At 42.7% G+C, this 25,097-nt stretch overlaps 2 protein-coding genes across 2 annotated transcripts; one reads left to right on the forward strand and one right to left on the reverse strand.

Moving 5' to 3' along the window:
* Positions 1-7,123: 7,123 nt before the first annotated feature.
* On the forward strand, positions 7,124-19,300 carry LOC144709335 (2-oxoglutarate (2OG) and Fe(II)-dependent oxygenase superfamily protein). The gene is made up of 12 exons (XM_078582867.1): positions 7,124-7,308; positions 8,113-8,228; positions 11,570-11,688; positions 11,861-11,924; positions 12,004-12,071; positions 17,675-17,733; positions 17,824-17,986; positions 18,085-18,104; positions 18,447-18,493; positions 18,587-18,667; positions 18,745-18,834; positions 18,910-19,300. The coding sequence occupies exons 1-12, from the start codon at positions 7,275-7,277 to the stop codon at positions 19,036-19,038; spliced, it is 990 nt and encodes a 329-aa protein (XP_078438993.1). The 5' UTR covers positions 7,124-7,274; the 3' UTR covers positions 19,039-19,300.
* On the reverse strand, positions 19,249-24,612 carry GMII (golgi alpha-mannosidase II). Its single transcript, XM_078582866.1, has 5 exons — positions 24,004-24,612; positions 23,546-23,695; positions 23,293-23,325; positions 19,496-22,292; positions 19,249-19,411 (listed from the first exon to the last, which is right to left on the reverse strand). Exons 1-4 carry the CDS (start codon positions 24,589-24,591, stop codon positions 19,515-19,517), a joined length of 3,549 nt encoding a protein of 1,182 aa, XP_078438992.1. The 5' UTR covers positions 24,592-24,612; the 3' UTR covers positions 19,249-19,411; positions 19,496-19,514.
* Positions 24,613-25,097: the final 485 nt, after the last annotated feature.

Genomic DNA, 25,097 nt, shown 5'->3' on the forward strand with positions numbered 1-25,097 from the left:
ACCGCAGCACGCCCAGAGTTCGTCACCGCCGCCGTCCTCCTCTGGCCACCTGCTAGGCTCCGCCGCCGCCGCTCCTCTCCACCCCGGGTTCGTGCCCCCTTCGGCGCCCCGCTGTGCACGTGCCCTACCGGTGCAATACTGTCATCGCTGCCGGTCTCGTCGGCCGTCTTCACCCGTTCGCACGACGCGTTTGCGTCGGCGGGTTCCCCGTGGTCGTCGCTGCATGTGATGACCTTGACCGCTGCGTTTGGCTCTCTGTTCGCTTCGTCGTGCTCTGCCTGCCTGGGGCCCCTCGAGCGCCCCCGCTCGACGTTGGACCCGCCCGGCCTACGTGGAGCGCCCACTCGCGGTGGACTAGGAGGCGGTGGCCCGCGCCTGTTAGCCTCGCCCGTGACAGTGGTTGACCGCGCGCCAAGTCGGTTGCCCGACACGCCAGGTCCCTTCAGACCTGTGGACGCTGACGCGACCAGTTGCAGCCTCTCGCTTTGGCCGCCCTTGTGTTTTCGGCGACGCTCCCTCACCTCGTCCCCCATCGTTCGCTCCCGACCCGTCTTCCGCCAACTGGCCGAGGACGCTGCACCACACCACTCCGTAGTGCCGCGCCGACCGAGTGCTGAACGCTGCCCCGCAACGCCTCCGCACGCTGTTTCCTCGCCAAGCTGCTGACTGTCGAGTCACGCCGATGCGCCGCCATTGCGGTACGCCCCCCGGCCGCGCCACGCGCCCGCCGTGCGACTCACTGCGTGCCATGCTTGTCGTCTGCGTCGCGCCCAGCGCCCCCGCCTGGTTCACTACTATCGTCGCGTCCCGGAATCTGCCTGCTCCATCGACTCAACTCTCGGTCCGTCGTCTCTCGCCACGGCACCTGGTTGCTGCTGCTCGCCAACTTCCCGAGGTGTCTCAAGACTGTTGAGATCGAGCGACCCTACTCTTCGGCGTCCTCAAGGTACGCCGTCCTACTCTACCCCGTCTTTTATTTCCTACAGTGCGCTTTCGATTGTCTCCTCCGCGCTCGGGTTAGATATAGGTGAGCGAGACAGGCGAGTGAAAAAAACTACGTGCTATTGAGTGTCCCTCCCGATTTGGGAGGAGCCAGTTTGTCTGTCTCGCGCGAGCAAACCCCGGCGGGATTTATCCCGCTCGGCGCCGTAGCAACCTCGTCCGTCCGAACGAGGGTCAGGAGGTCTACTTACCCCTCCCCGGGCGACCCCCTTCGTCACCCGGACGTCAGCTTCCCCATCTGCTTGTCGGTAACTGCACGCACGACACCCCCCTTCCGAGCATCATTCATCCTAGGTCATCCACGTGGGAGACCCGTGCCCGACGATCCCAGTGAGTATTCGTCGCACACCGACTTGATCTCGACACCGAGTGTCTTCTCTCGGTGACGGTCAGACCTCGTCTCGGACGTGGTCCTGCATCACTATACAATGCCCAGATCACTAAAGCACGTTACCACCAGAATTTCTCGCAGCATCATCACACACTTCGGTGCTGAGGTACGCCTAAACTCTTTGGTGTCGTGTGTTCTCCGTCCAGTATTCCACGAGAATTATTCCACCGCCATCGGATTTGTTTTTAGATTTCTTGGAATTTCAATAAATTACTAGATTAGGTCTTCTCGTGAGTTTTCCCGCGAACGCGAATTCGAAGGTATTGGATTTGGTGCTTTAGCATCGTCGCGGCGGGTGAAGACAGTACTCCCACCCTCGACGAGGAAAGGGGATGTACCACCGTTATTTCGTCGGTGTGACGTTTTCAAAAATCAATCATGTGGGTTTGTTGTCTGTTTTATCCCTCCTATCCTCAACAAATTCCTGCACCCCGTATCAGTTGTCATCCATTCCTTCTCCTTTAGTCGTCAGCATCCATCCCTCTAGTTGTCCTGCATCAAATTGGTAGCAGAGCCTAACATGTGTCAGCCTTCCCGCTCCGTAGCTGTAGATGTCATTTCATCATCATTAGATTTGCATGCATCTGCGTTTAGGAAAATGTGTCTCCGCTCCAATGACTGACCAAACCCAAGATGGTCGTGAGGTGTCCGTCCCCGTCAATGAGTCATCCCTACCTGTTCCACCAACCTCCTCACGTGGAGACATTGGCCGCGTGTTAGACGCTGTCCAGAATGGTTTTTGTGATGTAAATACACGAATAACCAACATGTACAACCGTTAAACCAGTTCGATCGATGTAATTAGTGATCGGACTTATGAACTCAAAAATGGGGTCGTGATCGGAATCCTCGTGAACGTGAAGACCATTACCTGCCCAAACCTAGTTCTCGCGCTCGTGATGGGAATCATCATGACTACGATGATCCCATATGACCCAAGAATATATCCGGAAGTCGAAATCAGAATCGTCCCGAACAAGACAATCTGATTCCTCCAAACGGTTAGAACTCCAATCCACGATTGGAATCGTCGAGACGATCACGATCCTTTGAGCCTATAACCCCATCCCTCTAGTTGTCCTGCATCAGATAGAGATAGAGATAGAGATAGAGATAGAGATAGAGATAGAGATAGAGATAGAGATAGAGATAGAGATAGAGATAGAGATAGAGATAGAGATAGAGATAGAGATAGAGATAGAGATAGAGATAGAGATAGAGATAGAGATAGACATAGAGATAGATATAGAGATAGAGATAGAGATAGAGATAGAGATAGAGATAGAGATAGAGATAGAGATAGAGATAGAGATAGAGATAGAGAAAAAGATACAGATAGGGGTCAAGATAGAGATAAAGGGAAAGATAGAAATAAAGATAAAGATAGAGAAAGCGATAAAGATGGAGATAGATGTAAAGATAGAGACAAAGATAGAGAGATATCTATATACATATTAATATAGATAAAGATAAAGATAGAGAATGAGATAAAGAACAATAGAGATAGAGATAGAGATAGAGCGAACGAAAGAGATATATCAAAAGATATAAATAAAGATAAATACAAAAATAGAGATATGGATAGAGATAGAGACAAAGGTAAAGATAGAGATAGAGAGATAGATAGATATAGCGATTTACATAGAGATAGAGATAGAGGTAGATATCGATATAGAGAAAGAGATAAAGATAGGGGTCAAGATAGAGATAGAAAGAGAGATAAAAATGAAGATAAAAATAGAGAATAAGATAGAGATGGAAATAGAGATAGATATAAAGATAGAGACAGAGATAAAGAGAGACATATATAGATATATAAAGAAAGATAAAGACAAAGATAAACATAGAGAACGAGATAGAGACAGAGATAGAGATAGAGCGAAAGAAGGAGATATACCTAAAGATACAGATAAACATAAAATTAAACATAGAGATCTAGACAGAGATAGAGACAGAAGTTAACGTAGAGATAGCGATAGAGATAAAAATAAAGATATAGATATTCATAGAGATAGAGATAGTGATAGAGATAGAGATAGAGATAGAGAGAGAGATAGAAATATAGATAGAGATAGAGATAGAGATAGAGATAAAGATAGAGATAAAGATAAAGAGAAAGATAGAGAAAGAGATAGAGACACAAATAGAGAGATAAATAGAGATAATCATAGAGATAGAGATAGCGATAGAGACAGAGATAGAGATAGAGATAGAGATAGAGATAGAGATAGAGATAGAGATAGAGATAGAGATAGAGATAGAGATAGAGATTGAGATTGAGATAGAGATAGAGATAGAGATACAGATAGAAATAGAGATAGAGATAGAAATAGAGATTGAGATAGAGATAGAGATAGAGATAGAGATAGAGATAGAGATAGAGATAGAGATAGAGATAGAGATAGAGATAGAGATAGAGATAGAGATAGAGATAGAGATAGAGATAGAGCTAGAGATAGATATAGAGATAGAGATATAGATAGAGATAGCGATAGAGATAGAGATAGAGATATAGAAAGAGATAAAGACAGAGATAGAGTTAGAGATAGAGATAGAGATAGAGATAGATGTAGAGATACATATACAGATAGAGATAGAGATTGAGATAGATATTGAGATAGAGATTGAGATAGAGATAGAGATTGCGATAGAGATGGAGATAGAGATAGAGATTGAGATAGAGATGGAGATAGAGATTGAGATAGAGATAGAGATAGAGATAGAGATAGACATAGAGATAGAGATAGAGATAGAGATAGAGATAGAGATAGAGATAGAGATAGATATAGACATAGAGATAGATATAGACATAGAGATAGATATAGAGATAGAGATAGAGATAGAGATAGAGATAGAGATAGAGATAGAGATAGAGATAGAGATAGAGATAGAGATAGAGATAGAGATAGAGATAGAGATAGAGATAGACATAGAGATAGATATAGAGATAGAGATAGAGATAGAGATAGAGATAGAGATAGAGATAGAGATAGAGATAGAGATAGAGATAGAGATAGAGATAGAGACAAAGATAGAAATAGGGATAGAGATAGAGGTAGAGATAGAGATAGAGATAGAAATAGAGATAGAGATAGAAATAGAGAAAAAAGATAGCGATAGAGACAGAGATAGAGATAGAAATAAAGACAGAGATAGAGATGGAGATAGAGATAGAGATAGACATACAGATAGAGATAGAGATAGAGATAGAGATAGAGATAGAGACAGCGATAGAGATAGAGATAGAGATAGCAATGGAAATAGAGATAGAGATAGAGATAGAGATATAGATAGCAATATATATCTCTAAATATATCTCTAAGTCTATCTCTATATCTATCTCTATCTCTATCTTTATCTCTATCTCTATCTCTTTCTCTATCTTTATCTCTATCTCTATGTCTATCTCTAGCTTTATCTCTATCTCTATATCTATCTCTATCTCTATCTCTATATCTATCTCTATCTCTATATGTATATCTATCTTTATCTCTATCTCTATCTTTATCTTTATCTTTACCTCTGTCTCTATCTCTATCTCTATCTCTATCTCTATCTCTATCTCTATCTCTATCTCTATCTCTATCTCTATCTCTATCTCTATCTCTATCTCTATCTCTATCTCTATCTCTATCTCTATCTCTATCTGTATATTTATCTTTATCTCTATCTCTATCTTTATCTTTATCTTTACCTCTATCTCTATCTCTATCTCTATCTCTATCTCTATCTCTATCTCTATCTCTCTTTATATCTCTATCTTTATCTCTATCTCTCTTTATATCTCTATCTCTATCTCTATCTCTATCTCTATCTCTATCTCTATCTCTATCTATATCTCTTTCTCTATCTATATCTATCTCTATCTCTATCTCTATCTCTATTTCTATCTCTATCTCTATCTCTATGTCGATTTCTATCTCTATCTGTATCTTTATCTTAAGCTTACTATGCCTATATCTATCTGTATCTCAATATCTATCTATATATGTATCTCTATCTCTATATCCAGCGGTATCTGTATCTGTATCTGTATATCTCAATGTCTATCTATATCTCAATCTCTATATCCATGTCTATCTGTATCTATATATCTATCTCTATCTCTATTTCTATCTTCATCTATAACTATATGTCTATTTCAAAATCATTATCTCTATGTCTATCTCTATCTGATGTAACACCACGAAGGCCGGGATCAGACGGCTTGTGTTAGACCAAAGTTAACAACTACAAATGCACTAGTTACCAAATGTATGAATCAAGTTTTGAGAAAATAGCGCCAAGTAAAACTAAGTCACCGTCAATTGAGACAAGTAGTTAAATTGACGAAGTTTTATTGGACGCAATCGACTTCCCAACGTCCCTGTGAACCAAATGGAATGTGTAAGGTGAGGAGTAGCCACTCTACCCGTTCTGGAAAACGAGTTAATGCACTACCACAAGGAAATTTATATCTATCCATTGGCTAAGGAATAGCTAGTATTCAGGGCTCGCCGAATGTTGATGGCGTCAGCGGGATAGAGGAGTAAGTGGGAGCTCAACCTTGATGCATACCAGGCTGGCTTATATGACTTCTCCAATAGAGACTAGCAAACCAACCCTGTGACTCTTTTGCTATCGTTGTTAGGTCAGAGTCTTAAGCTAACAACAACCATGATGATAGCATTGAAGCCATGAATGATGTCACCATAGGCGATGGACGACCATTCTCCAGCGAGAAAATCGCACTAATTGGGGTAAGCATCAAGTACATCCTTACAGAGCTCCTTCATGTAGCTCCACCAGAGTCGTGACTGAGCCCTACATCCTCGCAAGGCGTGCAAGAGAAATAAACTCTACCTAGTGGAGTGATAGCATATTTTAGGATCATTGGAACTTCACTCCAGCAATGGTTGCCTTAGTCCAACATAATGTTAGCCGCTTCACCTCTCCAAAACTTGGCCAATTAACTTGTAGGGGTGGCAATGGATATTTCAATATTAATTCTTCTACTGATTTATACCATAAATTATAGAAAATATTTGATAGCGGACCATTTCTTGTATGCCTAGATGCTATATCTAAACAATATCCGATAGCTAGTGATTGTTTGCATGAAAAAGATAGCTGAAGTCAAAGTCTACCTCATTATTAATATTCCTGAAATTAATTATATTAATCATTTAAACCATCAGTTTTAGAGTGACTTTTTTATTTTAAACACTGACTAAAAAGTATTGAAGATATAATGATTATTGCCAATGAAAAAATACGTAAGTCAGATTTGCCATTTTTTCCACAAAAATAGAGGTCTTCCAAAACCTGTGTTGTTTGCGAACGAACCTGAACTAACCAAACATGAATACGAACACGAACATGGATTTTTCCATGTTGTTTGTTGACGAACAGCATTCATCCAATGCCGAACAGGGAATTTCCCACCCCTAGGATCTTCTAATCCCCTTTGCAATTTTCTTCCATGGTCAATAAGCACATTCACAGAGAAAAAAACGGACGAGTGATGTAAAACTCTGAAAAAACAAGAAAATTAGCATATCATTTCCTGAAGGTTCTGCATATTTTTTATCTCAAACATAAGAAAATCCCCTCTATTTTATTGTATTTACTAAATGAAGCAGAAATTTTACAAGTAAAATAAAAGTCTACCTATTTTAGTGAACATGAAACAGTATACAGAGTATGGTGTCTGAATGGAAAGTTAATTACTGTACAATATTAACATAAAACCTCTGATTCCTGTTTTATCACGAGGCCCGTCTCGAACCGTCTAGCATAGCGTCCTGCACCATCGAGCAGTGCAGGCAGAAGATTGAGGTACATCATCTGGGATCATCAAGCCTGCGCATTGATTCTTCTATTGCCACAAAGCTCAAGCTCAATGACCACTGATTTTTCGGCTATTCCCATAATCGGTAGTTTTCTGATCCCTTCGAATCTTCCTCTCGACTTAGGAAGTTGAAAAATTATCAATCGGATTCATCTTTGGTCGATTACTCTCTCCTTGGGTGATGTGGTTTTTTCAAATTGTGCTGGGAAATCAACATTTGATCTCATCGAAGTTTCTCAACGACACGCCGGAATCTATTTTCGATCTTTTATTTCAGAAAGACAAGAATATTGCTCCGACTAAAGTTTTAGATACTCGGTAGGCATCTCCGAGTGATCAACTCGGATTGGGAGGCGATAGGGAAACGAAGTTATGAGAATTAGTGTAGGAACCGATCATCTGTATCTGAATCATCTCTAGAATGACATTTTCCTTTAATAATACTTGATGTGTGCATCCGAAATTTCTGTCTCTTGGATGATACGATAAACTGGCTCACGGAATCTGATATTGTAAAAAATTCATATTTTTCCGTTCCAAAAGTGAGGATTCGTAATGGAAATTTAGAAAAGAAACCTTTAAAATATGTTGGTAACTTTTACACAGATTTATTCACGTTATCGTTCGTGAGAAAGATGTGAACCCAAAAAACTAAATTGTCTCATAGATTAAAGATCAAGTATTATAAAGATCCTTCGTTGTTGGGGCTACCTGATTCAAGCGGCAGAGAGAACAAATTCTATCTCTTTGAGCAGAATTTCTGGCAAGGCTCGTTGATGTCTCGTTTCATTTATTTCAGGTTAACGTGTTTTAGCTTTTAGGTTTATATTTCGCTAACTGATTAAACCTCATACCATTTAGGTTGAGTACTAAGCTCCATTTCATGCAGACGTCAGCACTTTATTGGAGGAGCATGGTAACCTCGATCTTTATGAAGTTCAACAAGTCGATGAAGTTGTCAAGTTGCTAGATCAAGCATGCAAAGATGCAGGATTTTTCTATGTGGTAAATGTTAAATACCAGTGAGCATGATTCATTACTTTATTGCGCAAAAACGATTTTTCGTTTTTATGCATATTTTAATTGATCTTTGATTATATTTTTTTATCTTCGAAAATATTTGGAAACTGATGCAGAGTACACATTTGTTAACGAAGGCCTACGAGGAAACGATGAGTGGTGCAAACCTTGGCCCAGCAGGCAATGTTACGTAGTTACGGGAAAAATGTTTTTCGCATCTTCCTTGAATACCATCTCGCAACCCTTTTATGGGCCATAACCTCTAACAATGGACGTGATATATTCAGAATATTTTTCGCCCTCAGGCCAACTGTATCACTTGACTGAAAATGCACCTGTTCCTACTGGACAACCGAACATGAAATGGCAGTCGGAGGATGTTTGTTTTATTTGCTTCTATCTTAGATTCAATGCTTCCTAAAATAAACCAAGCTTACATATATTTTGACACGGTTAAAGCTGTATGAGTCCAAGAAACATAAAGATTTAACTATGGATTAATAACCACTTCCTTCTGTGGGAGGCATGAGATTGGGCCGAAATTGGACACTGCCAGGAGGGCAGGGATCCTGTTTCACAGCTCATATATCCTTGAATCAGGTGTTGGGACTAAGACAACCTAGAACTGCAAAGGTTGAGGCACAAAGAAGGGATTTAAAGGTAACAGGACTCATGGACTCAATTTATTTGTTTGGAGTTATTGCAATCTTCAAACACAAGAGAAAGGAGTTTCCAAAGATGTTGTCTAACAGCTTCGGGGATCAGAGGCACACTAAGATTTTCTTCATTGGTTCTTGGCAACTCTAATATTGAACTAGTGATGCAGAAGCTAAAAACATTGTGATACATTCTTTACCAGAATGTATCGGAGGATAAAGAAGAGAAAGGGCAGCATCTAGAGTCACATATCAAGAGGGTCACTCAGAAACGGAGCATGGTCATAGTGACCGGAGGCTAGAGCGTGGAGTCACTGTGGCCGGAGGAGTCTGCCAGGATGCCTCTTTCGTCTATCTTCCTTCTCTTTTCTGAATAAAAATCTTAGATACTTCCAGATAGTCTTTTGGATTGAAGTTTACATTCAATTGAATTGCAATTGACTGATCGTTTTTCAAGATATAAGTACAACAAAATTGGCACGTGAATTGCTTGTATCAGATTGGGATTGCAGCATGCTAACTAGGACCTGATTGGTATTAAATTTCTTGGTACCAGTCAGGTCAGTGTGATCCTGATATGAACCTTGATGTCGGTTTGTATCGAGGGAGCGGGAAAAGGAAGGGTCGAACAAAGATGGCAGGGATCGACCGGGGACAAGCTGCCCAAAGACATGGTGAGGAGTTGACAGTCAAGGCAATGGGCATTGTAGAAGACTAAAAGAGAATGGATCAGCAGGTGCAGGGATTGAATTGGTGGGGCTGGCTGAAGATCAGGTGAGGCGATCGAGAGGGGATGGGGCTGAGACACAGAGGGACGAGGTGGTGAGGCACGTGGCAATCTCACCCTATTCCTCCTTATGGAAAAAGGGGGAGAGGTCCCCTGGGATTAGTGGTCCTTCCTGTATGATTAATATGAAGAAAATTATAATTACGCCCTTGACTCAAGGGACTCCCACTCCCTCTGTACACCTCCCTCTAAATCAGGCAGAGGCTAAACCAACGACTCTTCTCATCCTTTGGAACTGATCTCCTTGCGGTGGAGCCATATTTTCTAGTGCTCAGCAAATAGCCATATTACCTTAATTCTTGACCGCCCTCCTAACGAGGAGGGCTAAAAGGATCTCAAGAGAAATGCTACATGAGTAAAGTGCCCTTAATGGGCATAAAGACTGGAGATACCCTTGGGTATTGGATAGAGGATCATATCAGATCCTAGGGGACCTGAGGCTCAGTAAATAAGGCATCTCTATGAAGAATTTATGGCAAACTGTGAAAAAGTTAAACCCTGTACTTCTAGAACTGTAGGTGGCTGTCCCCCTGGCCCAAGCAAAAGAAGGGAGCTTAGAAATGTCATGGAAACAACAGTTTCCAAAGGAAGGGTTTTTCCTTCTGAAAAATAGAAAGCTTCAAGATAAAAGAGATGTTGCGCATGACAATATGCTTTGAAAATGAGTTCCTTACTGTTATCCCATCCATTTCAGGTTTTTTTTTGAAAATGAGAATATTCTTTCTTGATTATCTTGCCCTAAAAAATGAATTCCCAACTGTTATCTCATCCCTTTGGTGGATAAATTTAGTGACAAACTCCATCGGTAAAGTGTCTTTTCCACATTGGATCTCAAATCAAAATTCATTAAATCAGAATGAAAGAATCAGATAATACCCAAATCACAATCTGGACACCCGATTGTAGAAAGAAAAATGTCATCACCATATTCAATCAAGAAAACATTGATATAGCCTAATGTAAATTGATCCAGGGGAAAAATAGGAACGAACCAGATAGAATGGGAAAATGTGGAAGCGCTACCCTTCACTGGTATAGCACCCCTCCTCTGGTTCAGCAGGCCTTCTCCTGCTGCTCCAGCCCCTGATGGCTTGTAACTGCCAGTCTTGAAGAACTTATAAAAAAGGTGTCAGTCCCCGCACTCCCCTTCATTATTTAAAAGGGTTCTCCCCCTCTTTAGTCAACAGGTACACCTAATGGCTGTTGACCTGGCGTCTTCCTGTTCTTTCTTTTGTAATGCCTCGAGTATAATGTATCACAATCAAAACATGTGAAGAACACTACGCATTCAGAGAAGGCCACTACACATTCAGAGGCAGGTAACATTGGTTGTTCTTCCTTGCTTCAAGTACATGATATGAGACGTAGTCTAGGTTGCTTCAAGTACATTGGTTGTCTGGGTGATCTTTCTCTTTTTTTAAAAGGAAACAATGATTCGAGATGCAGTTAATACATGAAGATAGATTCAGTATGCGATTCTTTGTAGTTGAGATTTGTGAGCAATGACGAAGGATATATTCACTTCCCATCAATGAACTTCTCTGATGAACCCTACGAGAGCAGGAAAAAAATAAGAACAGGATTTGAGACCCAAAAACAAATTTCGCTTCACAAGGGATAACCTGGTTTAAATAACCAGTTAGGTTATACACTGAGCTAATAGACAGGCCCATGATACTCCAACAATTTAAAAAACCCAACAATGTAAAGACATGACTATGAAGAAACAGTTAAACTTATAGGTTCTGACTGACAAGATTTTTTGTTGTTTATGTATTAATAACTGGAATAGAAGTGATTCGTTCCAGAATTTTGAAATGTTTAAATTCTTTGTAGATCTTTTATTATGTTGATTTGTTTTGTTCACTCTTCGAATCAAACAGAAAGGACATGGAGTTTCAGACTCGTTGATAAAGAATGCCAGAGAATTAACCCGCAGGTTTTTTCACCTTCCATTAGAGGAAAAAGTAAAGATCAAGTTGTCAAGAGCTACTGGCTTCAGGTCCTCCATCTAGAAACACATTTCCATTGTTTATTGTTCATGGTCTACGTTGATTATTTCTGATGGTTGTCATTCAATTTTACGCCACAACGCAGTGTTACTTCATTAATGATTTTTGTTATTCAGGATTTCTCACTCTACTACCTAAATCAATCATAATCACCTATTGCAGAGGATACCAAAAGCTTGCAGAGAACATAACCGAGGGTCGACCAGACAATCATGAAGCCATAGATGTATGCTTTTGGTTTAACTGTTAGCACTGACCATGTGCCGTCTTCAATCCCGTCTTACTCATCTTTTTATTTATTGCAGTATTATAGAGAGGTGACACCTGGAATGTACAGCGATCTTGGAAAAGTTATGGAAGGCACTAATCCATGGTAATCTCGTCATTTTCTTCATGTTCAACTTCCTTTTGGACCATGATTTGCGATTCTATTCCATGTTTTTTGTTGATGAATCCAGTTGGTTGAATGCAATATATATATTTATGAATTAGAGTCACTATGAGTATATATATATATATACTAATTCACATTGCCTCTGCGGATTTCATTGCCAGTAGATTCACGAGAAGCACAAAGAAAAAATATAGAATTTTTTTTGCAAGATTATTGGAGGAGGTGGTCACCAGACAAAGCAATGACCATCCGAAATACACGTGGATACCCCTAAAGCTCTACCCATACATGATCCTCCGCTCTAACAGGATTTTCTCTGACAGGATCCTCTGACAGATTCTTCTCTGACAGAATCCTCTGCCACAATCTGCAGAATCTCTGCTCCAGCTTGTCAGAGCTGCTGATATTCTGTTTTGTCTACCATGATCTTCTTGAGCCATGCAAATATCTCCTAACAGATTTTATAGGCACCAGAATCTACAGGACATCTCTACTCAGTCCTGTCAGGCTGCTTATCCTCTGTTTCAGCTTTTCAGAGTTGTTTTTTCAATGTTTTGAGTTGTCCTTTCAGGGGTTTTGTCAATATGGACGACCCTGCACTTTTTGTGGCCTAAATAAGGCCCCCATGTACCCTTGAAGGATCATTATTGAAGTGTATAATTTATTGAAACTCATGTTTCTCCTCTCTGAGTGTTCTCTTTGCTAGAGAGTGCTTTAGTGCTTGTGAATTGAAGCACAACCCCTTGTGGAGTTAAGCATTGGAGATCTGTAGATTCAGGACTTGGCTGCTTCAAGTAAAGCAAGACTTGTGGATTCAAGTCTTGCTCCTACACTGTTCGTGTTCTAACACTGCATCAGCTGCCTCAACCTATTCGCCAATACCTTTGCAGTTTGAGCATGACGTAAGAAGTAAGGAGTCCTAAATTTTTGATATCAAAGTTTTCTTTAAGGTGCTGGTTTAAAGTAACAGTACCATGAGAGTCATTGCCGGTTATAATGATGTAATCCACATAGACAATGAGGACAATCTGGCCAGAGGAACTATGGTGGTAAAAAAGGGTATGATTACCATCACATGGATTATAGTTGAGATCAGTTATAGTCTTGGTGAATTTGGCAAACCAAAAGCACGGGGAGATTGTTTCAAACCATAGAGTGCCTTGCGGAGACGACAAACGTGTTTGGAGGGTTGATCATATCCTGGAGGTGGTTTCATATATACTTCTTCTTGTAGTTCGCCATGCAGAAACACATTTTTTACATCATATTGGATCTGTTCCCAATTGTAACATGCCGCTAAGAATATATATAGTGTTCATTTTTGCCAAAGGGCAAAAGTTTTATTTGTAATCAATACCATACTGTTGTGCATATCCTTGGGCAACCAGCCTTGTTTTGTACAGATAAAGTTGACCTCCTGCTTTGTACTTTATGGTGTACACCCATTTGCAGCCTATAGCATGTTTCCCTGCTGGCAAAGGAGTGAGTTCCCAGGTTTGATTTGCATATAGAGCCTCCTTTTCAGCATCCATAGTTGTCCGCCATTGTGGATGAGCCAAAGCATTAGAAACTCACTTGGCAATAGTAACCTGTTGTAGATCCATCAGAAATGCCTTATGAGCTGGAGTAATGTTCTGGTAAGTAAGGTCACTTAACGGGAAGCGTGTGGTACGACAGAGCTTAGTACCATCCTGAATTGGCATTGGCATGTCTAAGGCAGTGGCTGGTTTTTTTGACATAGATATAGGACTTTGGCGGCGCTGTGGGTGATGTACAAGGGTAGATTTAATCCACTGGCGAGTGTAATGGAAAGGGTACGGTGTTAACCGAGTAAGTTGAGGAACAAGCTCAACTAAGGCGCGAGCATTTATATCCCTTGGATGGTTGTGCCCCTTTTGCCGCTCTCAAATACAAATATATATCTTGTAGGGAGGTAGCATTTATATCCCTTTTGCATATCCAACAAACACACAGGTTAAGGCGCAAGGAGTTAACATGTTTGTCTGGTGTAGATGTAGATCAACATAACATTCATATCCAAAGAGGCAGCTCAAGGTTGAGTTGGAATCACATATTCAGATAAGATGTTTGAACTGTCTCCAGGGGTTTTTTACCTTTGGGATAGCAGCTTCATCCCAAAACGTTTCTGGGACATACCTCTGGATTGTAAGGGCTCTGGTCTTTTCCAAAATATGCCCTAATTTTTGTTCAGCTATGCCGTTTTGTTGAGGTATATGTGGACATGAAGTTTCATGTCTAATTCCTTGATCACGTAAGAGATGTAACACATCAGAGTTTATGTCACCTCCATTATCAGTGCGGAAACTCTTAATTTTACCTCAAACTGACAATAAACCATACTTAGAAAGCCACAGATAATGTTAGTAACTTCAGACTTGTGCTTCATAAGGTGAATTCAACAAAAATGGCTCACATCATCTATAAGAATTAACTTACCATCGAAAGCCATGAAGATCCGAAAATGGGGCTGGTTGCCACACATCATAATGTATTAGTTCAAAAACGTGTGTGGCTCCATGAAAAGAAAGGGGGTAGGTGGTGCGCTTATGCTTAGCAAATTGACATACATCACAAACTAAGGTAATCATTTTCAAATGAGAACATAAGTTGGGAAACATGTCTTTCATAACAGAAAATGACGGGTGTCCTCATTGCCGATGGAGGAGCCAGAGCCAGAATTGTTCGTCCCTCGTAGATGCTGCAGTTGAGGCTTGGAAATGTGCCGCCTTGGTCCCTTGTGGCTGGCATAAGTAGTAGAGTCCTTCCAAGATTCTAGCTATCACATGCTTCAGGCCTGCCACCTTGTCGCAAGGGAATGCGTGAAGGCTATCAAAAATTAACTTACAAGATGACAATGGAGCAAATAGCTGGACAGATCGTAAACTGACGCATAGCTCTGGAATAAGAAAAATACAAGTAAGAATCAATATCGGTGCAACCTCGATGCAACCAATGCCAACTACAGGTAGCAAGGTACCATCAGCAGTTTGTGAACCTTTCAACCACAAGTGCAAGTTTATAGGACTTAAAAAGATCTCTAGATGGAGTCATATGATTAGTGGCTCCAGAGTCAAGGATCCATACGTTTGACCGATGAGACAGTGCTCTAATAAAGGAGTAGCAAAAGAGTTAGCTGAGTGAGAAAGGGATGTCGATCCAATAAGATTAAAGCTTTCAAAAGTTTCAAAAGGTTATGACAGTTGTAAACTTTCAAAAGGTTCTTGAGTTGGAGAACTACCTCTCTACTAAGATTAAAGCTTTGTTCCTGAAGTCCAGTACCGTTCGGCTAAATCACTTTTGGTCTGTCACTTGTTGAGATAACATTATGGCCTTTGCTCACTTGTTTCGTTGCCCGGGCTGGACGACAATGACTGCACGGTAGATGATCCTTGTCATCCCCTCGTGGTGGTTTCACCTGACATCCGCCTTGATTACCAGCATCACATTGTGCTTGTTTTCTATGATGTTGTATACTTTGATGTTGTGTCTTAGATCTATTGTGGGTGGTTGAACAGCACAAGTACTCTCTGCAATCCCATGACTATCTCCTGTGGCAATACCTAGTCGACCTTCTTTGCATACTGGAATCACAGTATCTTCGAAATTCAGCTTATTTTCTCAATTGAACAATTGCGCTCACGTGGATTTAAACTCTGGTCTTAGACCCTTGAGAACGATAGATCCAATCATGTAGGATATAGATACGATCCACCCAGTTTCTTGTAGGAGGCCGATAGAAGTTGATCTCTTTCCACAATGCTTGAAGTTCATTGGCATAAGCTAAAGCAGTCCGATGTTCTTGCATAAGTTGCATAGAAAGTTGACTAAATCCCCGATATGGGATTCATCTTCATGCATTGAGTAGTGTTTGAGAACATAATCTCACATCTCTGACAGTAACAAAGTCCAAATAATGAAGACTCAAATCAGAGGACATAGAGTCTAATATCCAGGTAAACAAGATACCTTCCTCGCAATGCCACTTCTGATAGCATTTATTAGATTCTGCAGGTGGGAGCTCTCTAAGGTGATAGAGTTGCCACGAGGTCTGAATATGACCTTAATGTACTTAGTCCATTGATATAAGTTGTGACATAGAGTCTAATATCCCGTAAATATATTATAGGGCGCTGTGACAGGGAGATGGGTGTACCATCCCTCCCCTAGATGAAGCTGTCCAACACTAGGACCAGCATTCATCTCATACTTGGCTTCAACTTTGGCCATATAGATCAAGTGCTGTTGAAGAAGATAGAACTTTGTTACTTAGAAAAAGAAGGGATACATGCCCATATATAGAGCTGAGAGAGAGAGTATTGGAGATTTATAAATGTGGGATTAAGAGAGGGAATCCTTAGTGGGCTAAGGTCTAGTGGACCTAATAGGCCACACCACCTATTTCCCAACAAGTGCTATGAACTGAGATAAGCAAAAAATATTGTAATCCAATGAGATAGATCTTGGACGAGAGAAATTGGAACTTCACACCTGGAATCAAAATTTGATTTTAGCTCTTCGTCCAGATGATCAGAAACACTCTGTCAATCTACCAGTTAGACGGTAGAGATGCGTTCAGTCGTCAATCCATCGACCATTCAGTTGGGATGATGGCTTCTTATCAGAACAAGAATTGTCCCTCTTTCCCGTTGGCGAGAAATCAGGAAGATGGTTCAGGTAAGTTGAACAAGAAAGTTCCGCATGCATAGCTGAGAAGTATTGCTTGTTTGTCGTGCTCAGCTCGTCCGTTGTTGGTAGCCCATCTATCAGTCGTCCATCAGTAAGTCATTGGTCGTCTGTCGTTAAGTCATTGGTCGTCTGTATTTAAGTCGTCGGTCGTCCGTAGGTAAGCCGTTCAGTAGCTTGTCTGTCATGCTCAGCTCTTCTCAACCTGCTCTGATACCATGCCAAGATATTGGGAAGATAGATGCAGACATAGAGAGCTATTTCCGTTGGGAAGGAGAAAGACTCTTAGGAGAACGGGAGAAAGAAAAACAAAAGAGCATTTCTATGTTTCTGATTAGGTGAATGTATACAGGTGCCGTTGTAACAACTAGTTCCATATTTCAGACAATGTATCACGTGACGTGCACATGATACGCTATTACAATATATCTTGAACCCATAAAAAGCTGGAGGATCAACAGGATTAAGAAGATAGAGTTTAAACAAGGCCAGAAAATAATGAACTGTATTTTTTGAAAAGGATAATTATCTGTACTGAAATTAGATCTAGTTTCACAGTGAATATTGAGAGTGAAAAAACCTTGCGCATGATTGTGTTTCATTAGGATCTTTTGGGTAATTACTTAAAATGTAGGAGTTCTGATACATAATGAGTTGATACTTCTATGCTAGTCAGCTCATTTTTCGCTTGACTTTTTATCCTTATAACTGAATAGAAACATGATTTACAGAGTTTGAGAACAAAACAAAGCATAGTCAAAACAATCAATTTCAAGTTATTTTCGTTCATTTCTATGACTACAAAATTTTAATCACCTACTTCTTACCTCTTGCTACAAGCTGCTACATTAGTTTACTTAAATTCCTATACTTCACAGGCCAGAGCAACCCAAGGATTTCAAAGAACAGATGACTGAATATTCCACTAAGCTTAAAGGTTTATTCTTCTTCTCTGACCCATTGGTGAATTGGCATAGTCTTCTCAAGGTAATAATCCCTTGAGTTCAACGGTTACAATATCATGCAGAGCTTTCAAGAAAAATTATGCGCGGGATCGCAGTGGCGCTGGGTGGGCCTGACGATGCATTTGAAGGGGATGTAGCAGGAAATCCGTTTTGGGTAATGCGTTTGATTGGCTATCCTGGATTTAGTTCAAAAAGGGATGTAATGCAGGAAGACGGCCTAGGATGGTAACACCGTAGATCTCTTTCTCTCTTATGCTTCTCAATTTTCCATAAGAAATTGACTCACTCATCTCCTTCAATGGATCTGGCCGATGGATGTGCAGTGGAGCTCACACAGATTATGGTGAGACCATAGTTTATGAACTCTGTATTTTCACTATGTTTTCCTGGACAAAATTTTTGAGCTCTCACAAACTTTGCTCAATTGCTCCAACTTATTTTCCCCTGGAGATAAAATAGAAGCCGTAGTTTGGCAAAGTTTGTCTCAAGCATTCTTAAATTTATCCACTCAAGTCTTTTAGAAGGGTATTTTATGTGATTTCGTAATCAGCTATCTGCTCATTGAAAGTAGACGTAATGGAATGAAGTGCTGTTTTCAGCCTTCCTTCTCTCATTCTCCTTTCCAATTTCCCAAAAGTTCACTTTAAAGATAACAGTTTCCTATAATTTCATTTATTCTGCGCAGGTCTTCTGACCCTGGTCAACCAGGATGGCGACATCACTGCCCTCCAGGTCGTCACTTCCTCCTTTTTTTTCTATCAGACGAATTGAAACGTTTGATCAGCCATCTCAGTCATGCATGATGATCATGGATTGGTTCTCCAGGTTAAGAACAAGTCTGGCGAGTGGATTGATGTGCCTCCTGTGGAAGGCACCTTTGTCTGCAACATTGGCGACATGTTGAAGGTCCACTCTATGCCGCTTCTCTTCCATCTCTTCTTCTCGAAGAGCAGGCTGACTTTGCAAGTTGCTGGGTTTCGCAGATTCTATCCAATGGCAAATATCAGCCCACGATTCATCGGGTGCTAAACTCTTCTCCCAAGTACCGGACCTCTGTAGCCTTCTTCTATGAGGTAGATAATTGTAACTTCTTCTCCACAACTGAAAGTCCCTTATTAATGACTAATGAGTGCCGTTCTCCTGGGAAGACAAATTTTGATGCACCGATCGAGCCAATGGCTTTCTGCAAGGAGAAGACAGGTGGGATGTCCCAGTACGGCAAGGTCATCTACGGGGAGCATCTTGTCAGCAAGGTCCTTAACAACTTCGTGGTCTAATATAAGGTGATTTGATCTTGTTAAGTTTAAAATGCATGCATGCAACTGTTCAAAAACAAAAATGCATGCATGCAAGCAAGGCAAAAAAAAAAGATGGGCAATAAAGACCCATTTAATCCTCGTTCAAAGTTTATCAATCAGAAGGACCAGAATGATCTCACCATCGTCTAGAAATATCCCAGTGTAAAATTAGGAACATGGGTATGGATGGACAGCAGAGGATTTTCCTTAATAAAATTTGCAATAGTACAATGCTGGAGAAGGACATGCATATATTGCTCAGCAGTAATCTTAATCCAAACAAAATGGAAACCCAAGCGGAAAATTCAAGATGCTCCAACTGAGATCGGTTCCGTTTAGAACATCTTCAACCCTATACCAAATCAGAAGTTCATGCATAGTTAACAAGGAATTTAATAACTGTGTCAATATAGTTAACAAGGAATTTAATACTTGCCTATTTCTAGTTCATTACTTCACTGGTCAACGTTCCGCGGCTTGATATCGAGCTTGTAGGCTTGTATCTCCATGGGGGACATCAAAGCCTGGCCCTCCATGGCAGCATCATCCACCTGCTCAGTGTAACCAAGCATTTCTGCACTTTCTAGCATGAGGTTGAGGGAGGTGGCTCTGGCACTACCGACCTCCAGCTCCTTGAACATGTCCAGCAGGCTGAGAGGCTCATCTCCCAGCGGAGAACATACATGATGATAGGAGCCATCCCATCCTCGCCTTTGCAGCACCATCACAAACCTCTGCTCTGTCTGCGACTGGTAGTATCTTAGTGGCCGAGGCACCTTCAAGCTCACCATGTGCATATCGCATGGGAGAGGCGTTGCCAGTGGTGCAAATGATGAGGATGACGATGATGAAGATGATGATGCTGAAATCAGCAGCTGAGCTGCCCTGGTGACGAAGAGATGGGCGGGGTAGTTGAGGTGGGCTCCAACCTGGTGGGAGAGAAGGGATGGTTGGAGGGGCTGAGACCCAGAAGAAGCAGCAGCTGCAGAGACATTCTTCTCAGGGAGGATGAAGAAGACGACATTCATGGGTCGGTTGTCCATCACACCCTGGCCAAGCCCACGACCATCATCCTGAACAAGCCTCCGGTCCAACATGATCTCCAGCCACCCACTCCTCAGACTCGCTGCACCAAGGGCCTGTCTGGAATGAACGGAAAAGCGGATACCGTCAGATCCCTGCAAGAAAGCCAAAGCTGGCATTGGGTAGTAATTCCCCTGCAGCGGGATCTTCTGGTATGTCTCCCTCCTGCTCGTCTGGAACCCATTAAGATCTGTGTGGAACACTTCACCACTGTCAACACTTGTTTTAAACCTGCAAATGAGCTCTTTGTCGTTGAATTCATGGCCAGTGAGCTCGACATGGTACTCCTTTTCAATGTACATCTCCTGGAGAGTGCCTTCAGCGTGGTAGAGGCGGGTGCTGTGGGAGAAGGGCGACTTGGACCACTGTGTCCTGGGAAGCGACCACAACTCAGTGATCAAGATACCCTCGGAAACAACAACCAACCCCGCGCCTTCCACCACTGACTGAGCCTCCCCAACGGGCTTGAACAGATAGGCGCCACTGCCTTGGCTGGAGTACATGCCCATCTCTTCCCCCACCGAAAGCTGAGTCTTTTCAGAGTACCCAATCAAAGTTAAGCTGTTAATGAGGCCAGTCTTGAGGTTGAAGCTCAAAGTGTAATGCCCATTCTGCAGTTGCAGTTCATCTCCTCTTTCCTTCGGAAGCTCAGAGCAGGGATAAGGGGAGGCAGCTGGACACGACAAGGAGGCCAGCTTGAGCTTAGCTGGCTGCACTCTCTGGCAGCCCTCATGGCTAAGGGAGATGTGGTAGGTGGACAAGCCCAAGGCAGGAACATAGGCTCTCCAGTAGAGACGGTGCCGGTCCTTGACAATCACCCTTCCCTGGTCACCATGCTTCTCCAGCTCCGGGGAAATCTGACTCGGAATCCCGCCAGACCAGTTTGAATGCAGCACACAGACATCCGGGCTGTCAACAACCACCATGACCACCTCGTCTCGGTCCTGCTCCAAGGGATTGAACAGAACCACTGACCTGACCTCGTTTGTCGCCATGGCCAGGACCCGGTGCACCGGCTGCACATCATACTGGGACCTCACCTGCACAGGCTGCAGCAGAGACAATGCTTGGGGCTCAGATTTCTGGCGCTGGGTCTGGCCCAGGAGCAGCAGCTCTGCAGCCTTGGCCATGAAACTCTGCAAGTCCAGCAAGGCGACATGCATTCTCGTCCCGTAGTCCTCCACGACATGGTTTGTGGCGGTGCCAGTGACTCCGTCGTGATGCTGGAAGAGGGCAAGGTTCCTCCTTGCTGCTGTCAGCTTGTGGGAGAAGGACGTGGGCAGCCGCGAACAAGGAGACGAGTCGCAGTATCCCAACACCAAGGCAAGCATCATCTCTGCCGCGCGCAGAGTCTGTTCCAGGACCCGGTCCACGGCCTTGAAGAATGGCCTTGAGACGTAGTACCCACTCCAGTAGTCCTGCTGCCTGTCTGCATAAGTGAAGAAATCTCCAGACAGAGATGGAAAGCCTTGCAGCTCCCCTGAGCCCACCTCCACAGTGCGAGAATAATTAACTCTCTCTGCTTCAGTTCGCAGGGTCTCAAAGTAGTCGTTCAATGTGCCGAACTTTACCTCTGCCTTCAAACCAGGATTGGAGTTGATGTAGTCAAATAAGAGCTGGTAGTTTCTGAACTGGGCTTCTGCTTCTCCGACTGAGACATACCGAAAGTCATCACCTAGGGGCACGATGAGTGTGTTTGTCCTGTACAGGGTTGACTTCTTTCTGTACTGATCCAAGAGCTTCAGGGCTCTCTCCTGAACGTTCTCCTGGGTGGTCTCCAATGGATGCTGGCCCCATGGGCACCGCTCATAGCCAAATCCGTACGTGCGAGCAAAGTCGAACTGGCAGCACACTGCTGGTTCTGGCCCACACGTGTGGGGGATGTCGTAGGAGTAGAAGGGCATCATGTGAACAAAGATGTCGGTCGTCTCTTCTGTGTCCCACGCCTGTCTCCAAATGAACTCAAGGTTCTTATGCAGGGCCAGCTCCTTTTTTAGCTCGTAATGGGTTCTCTGGATGAGCATGTTCTGGAAGCCCATGCGTTTCAGGAGGTAGGCCATTGTTGCTGAGTATCCGAATGGATCAATCGACCACGAGTTTTTGGGAATGACTCCAATGGTGTCAAACAGCCACATGTTTCCTTCCGCCACCTGATTCAACCAATTTCACGGTACAAATTAAAGAAGCTATATGAAACATTGAAGCCCCCAACCCTCCCCCTAAATGTAGGAATAATGCAGAAAACCATACATAAAAGAAAATAAAAATAAACGAGAATAATGAGGCATTCAAAAATGTTATAACCCAAAACTGGAACCGACTGACTTCACCAATGAGTGACATGATCTGCCAAAAACCCAAGCAATGGCGTTTGTTAACAGCAATGAGGAACTTTGAACATTATTTCTTTTGATTTTCTTATTCAATAATTCCAGAAATCAAGTGTTACTCTCTGGAATACTATAACATAGAAATGTTTGAACGGAAAATAAACATTTAGGGACAAAGGGCCGTATTTAAAATGAAAATTCCTCGGATTCCACATGAATTCAAATCTACATAGGGAAATAAATAAAACAAATTCAACTCACAATCTCACAATAGTCTCTAACTAGGAAAATAACTAGTGACAGCTTCTTTCAGGATAAATTCGTCTGTGAATTAAATCTTTCAGTCTGCCAATATTTTGTGAAGCATTTTCTTCAAAAAAATATAAATTTTAAGGAGCATCCTTCAAAACGTAGGTACCGAGATAACTCGCAAAGAAAAGAAATATCTAATGCAGTACTCGCCGAGCTCTCCCTAAAATGGGAACATTTTGTACAGTCAAGTGTGAATGGCTCGGCAAAAAGAAATCATCAATTTAGGGCTAAATAAGCCAAAGATAATAATACATCAAACACTTCAAAAAGACTTAGATATATATATAGCTGGAATTCATTTTAGGAGGATACTAAAGCTGAATAAAAAGTTTGTTGGCAAACATCAAACGAATATGATTTATAATAGGAAAATACCCTTTAATAAGATTAATAATAGGGCTAAAAATAAAATTTTCAGGTAAACTGGATCATTCGTCTATCAAGAAGAAGAAAGAAATAACTACAATTGAAAGAACCCCCAGGATAATTCGCAACCTCAGTGGCATACCTGCTCTATTATTGCAAAATAGTGCGAATTTGCCTGCAAAAAAAATATCGAATTCTGTTAGGGCTGAGTCACTCCAAAGACAAGCGATTGAAAATGACCCATTCAAATTTCTAAAGAAGCTTATTCAAGTCAGATTGAAGAATCGCGACATTTATCCTAGTTCATTCATTAAATGAACTAGAAGGTTGCCCCATCTTCCTTCTCCACTAACATCTGAGTGGAAAAAATCTGTGATGTTCTTCCAAAGTCATACCTCATCATTCATCACCCAACCTCCTCCAACTATCTCCAGTTGTCCATTCTTCACTAGCCTGGTGAAGCTTTCCCTCTTTCTGCTTGATGCGTCTCTCCACCATCTTTCCAAGTAAGAAATCTCTTCCCAGATAAACTTCCGGCGCTCATCCTAGCACAGAGTAATCAAAGCTCAATATTCTACGAGTTTGAGGATTGTAAAACTTTGAGAGTTAACACGCAATTGATATTTCCAGATAAAAAGAGTGGTAATCTCTATAACAAAAGTTATCAAGAACTATTACTACCAGTCGAAAGATGATCAAGAGAAAAAAATAAAAAACTATGTTTGATGGGGGAGGGAGTCTGCCGATACGTATGAACTCGGTTAGACACAGAAATAAAAATTCAAAGAATTTCCAGCCAAAACATACTCCCCGACTAGAACAATTCAACAATTAACCGATGCGTCGCGCAGACCTTGGAAAGGGACTCGACGATGGTGTCCAGGATATGCCGAGACTGGCTCTCGTAGTACTCCTCCACCGTCCGCTTCCACCCGGGGTCGTTGTGGGAATGGGGCACGACGAAAACCTTGAGCTTCTCCTCGTCCCACTCATGGCCGTCGTACCGCACATCCCACCCTTGCTTCCACGCCCCGCCATCAACATCCAGGAACTCAATCCGATCATAGAGATCCTTGGTGGTGATGTCCACGGCCGAGGGGGGAGTGCCGGGCCGGCGGGAAGAGCTCCTTCTGGGGATCAAGGATCTTGATTTCGTCGCGGGAAGAGCTCCATCTCGGGGATGATGATGATGGGTCGGGGCGCCGAGGCGGAGGAAGGCGATGAAGAAGAAGAGGGAGAGGAAGAGGGCGATGGCGAAGATGGCGGAGTTGGTGGGTCGGAGGAGGTCGTTGAGGCGAGCTCCTCGCCGGCGGGATGAGGAGGAGGCGAAGGAGGAAGAGGGAGGATTGGAGAGCTTGCGGGAGGGCCTTCCATGGCGGGATGTCGCGGGTAGGATGGGCTGCCCTACCCCGCCGCGGCGGTTGCCGGGGAAGAACGGCATCTCCCCCCTCTCACACTGCCAAGTCCTTCCCAGATCGAAGTATAAATAGTAAACTCTGGGCTCGCAGTGACGATGACGATGACGATGATGATGGGACGAAAAAATCGTCCCGTCCACGATGTATCAATTTCTTGCCTTGCCTTGCCTTGATCGGTCTCTAACTCAGATATAGTGAATGGACTTATCAATACACAAATGTGTTGGATACGGATGAATTTCGGGACGAATTTGGACGGGACAGTTTTCGTCCCGTGGGACTAGGGTTTGACATTTTGGACTGGGGACCGGTCCGACCGGACCGAACCGGGATGGAACAAGATTGGAACGGAACTGGACCGAACTTCAGGTAAGATTTAGTCCATGCTAAAAACCGGAGCTGACCGAACCCTGTCCCATGCACTAACCATCCCCTTCCCCGTCGCCCTTCCCATCACCCGCCCCAAGTGCTCCTCGCCGCTTCTCCACACGCACAATGCCTCCGCCACCCCCGTGCTCCACCGCCACCC

The sequence above is a fragment of the Wolffia australiana genome, chromosome 11, assembly GCF_029677425.1.
Source record: "Wolffia australiana isolate 7733 chromosome 11, ASM2967742v1".
NCBI classification, from domain to species: Eukaryota; Viridiplantae; Streptophyta; class Magnoliopsida; order Alismatales; family Araceae; genus Wolffia; species Wolffia australiana.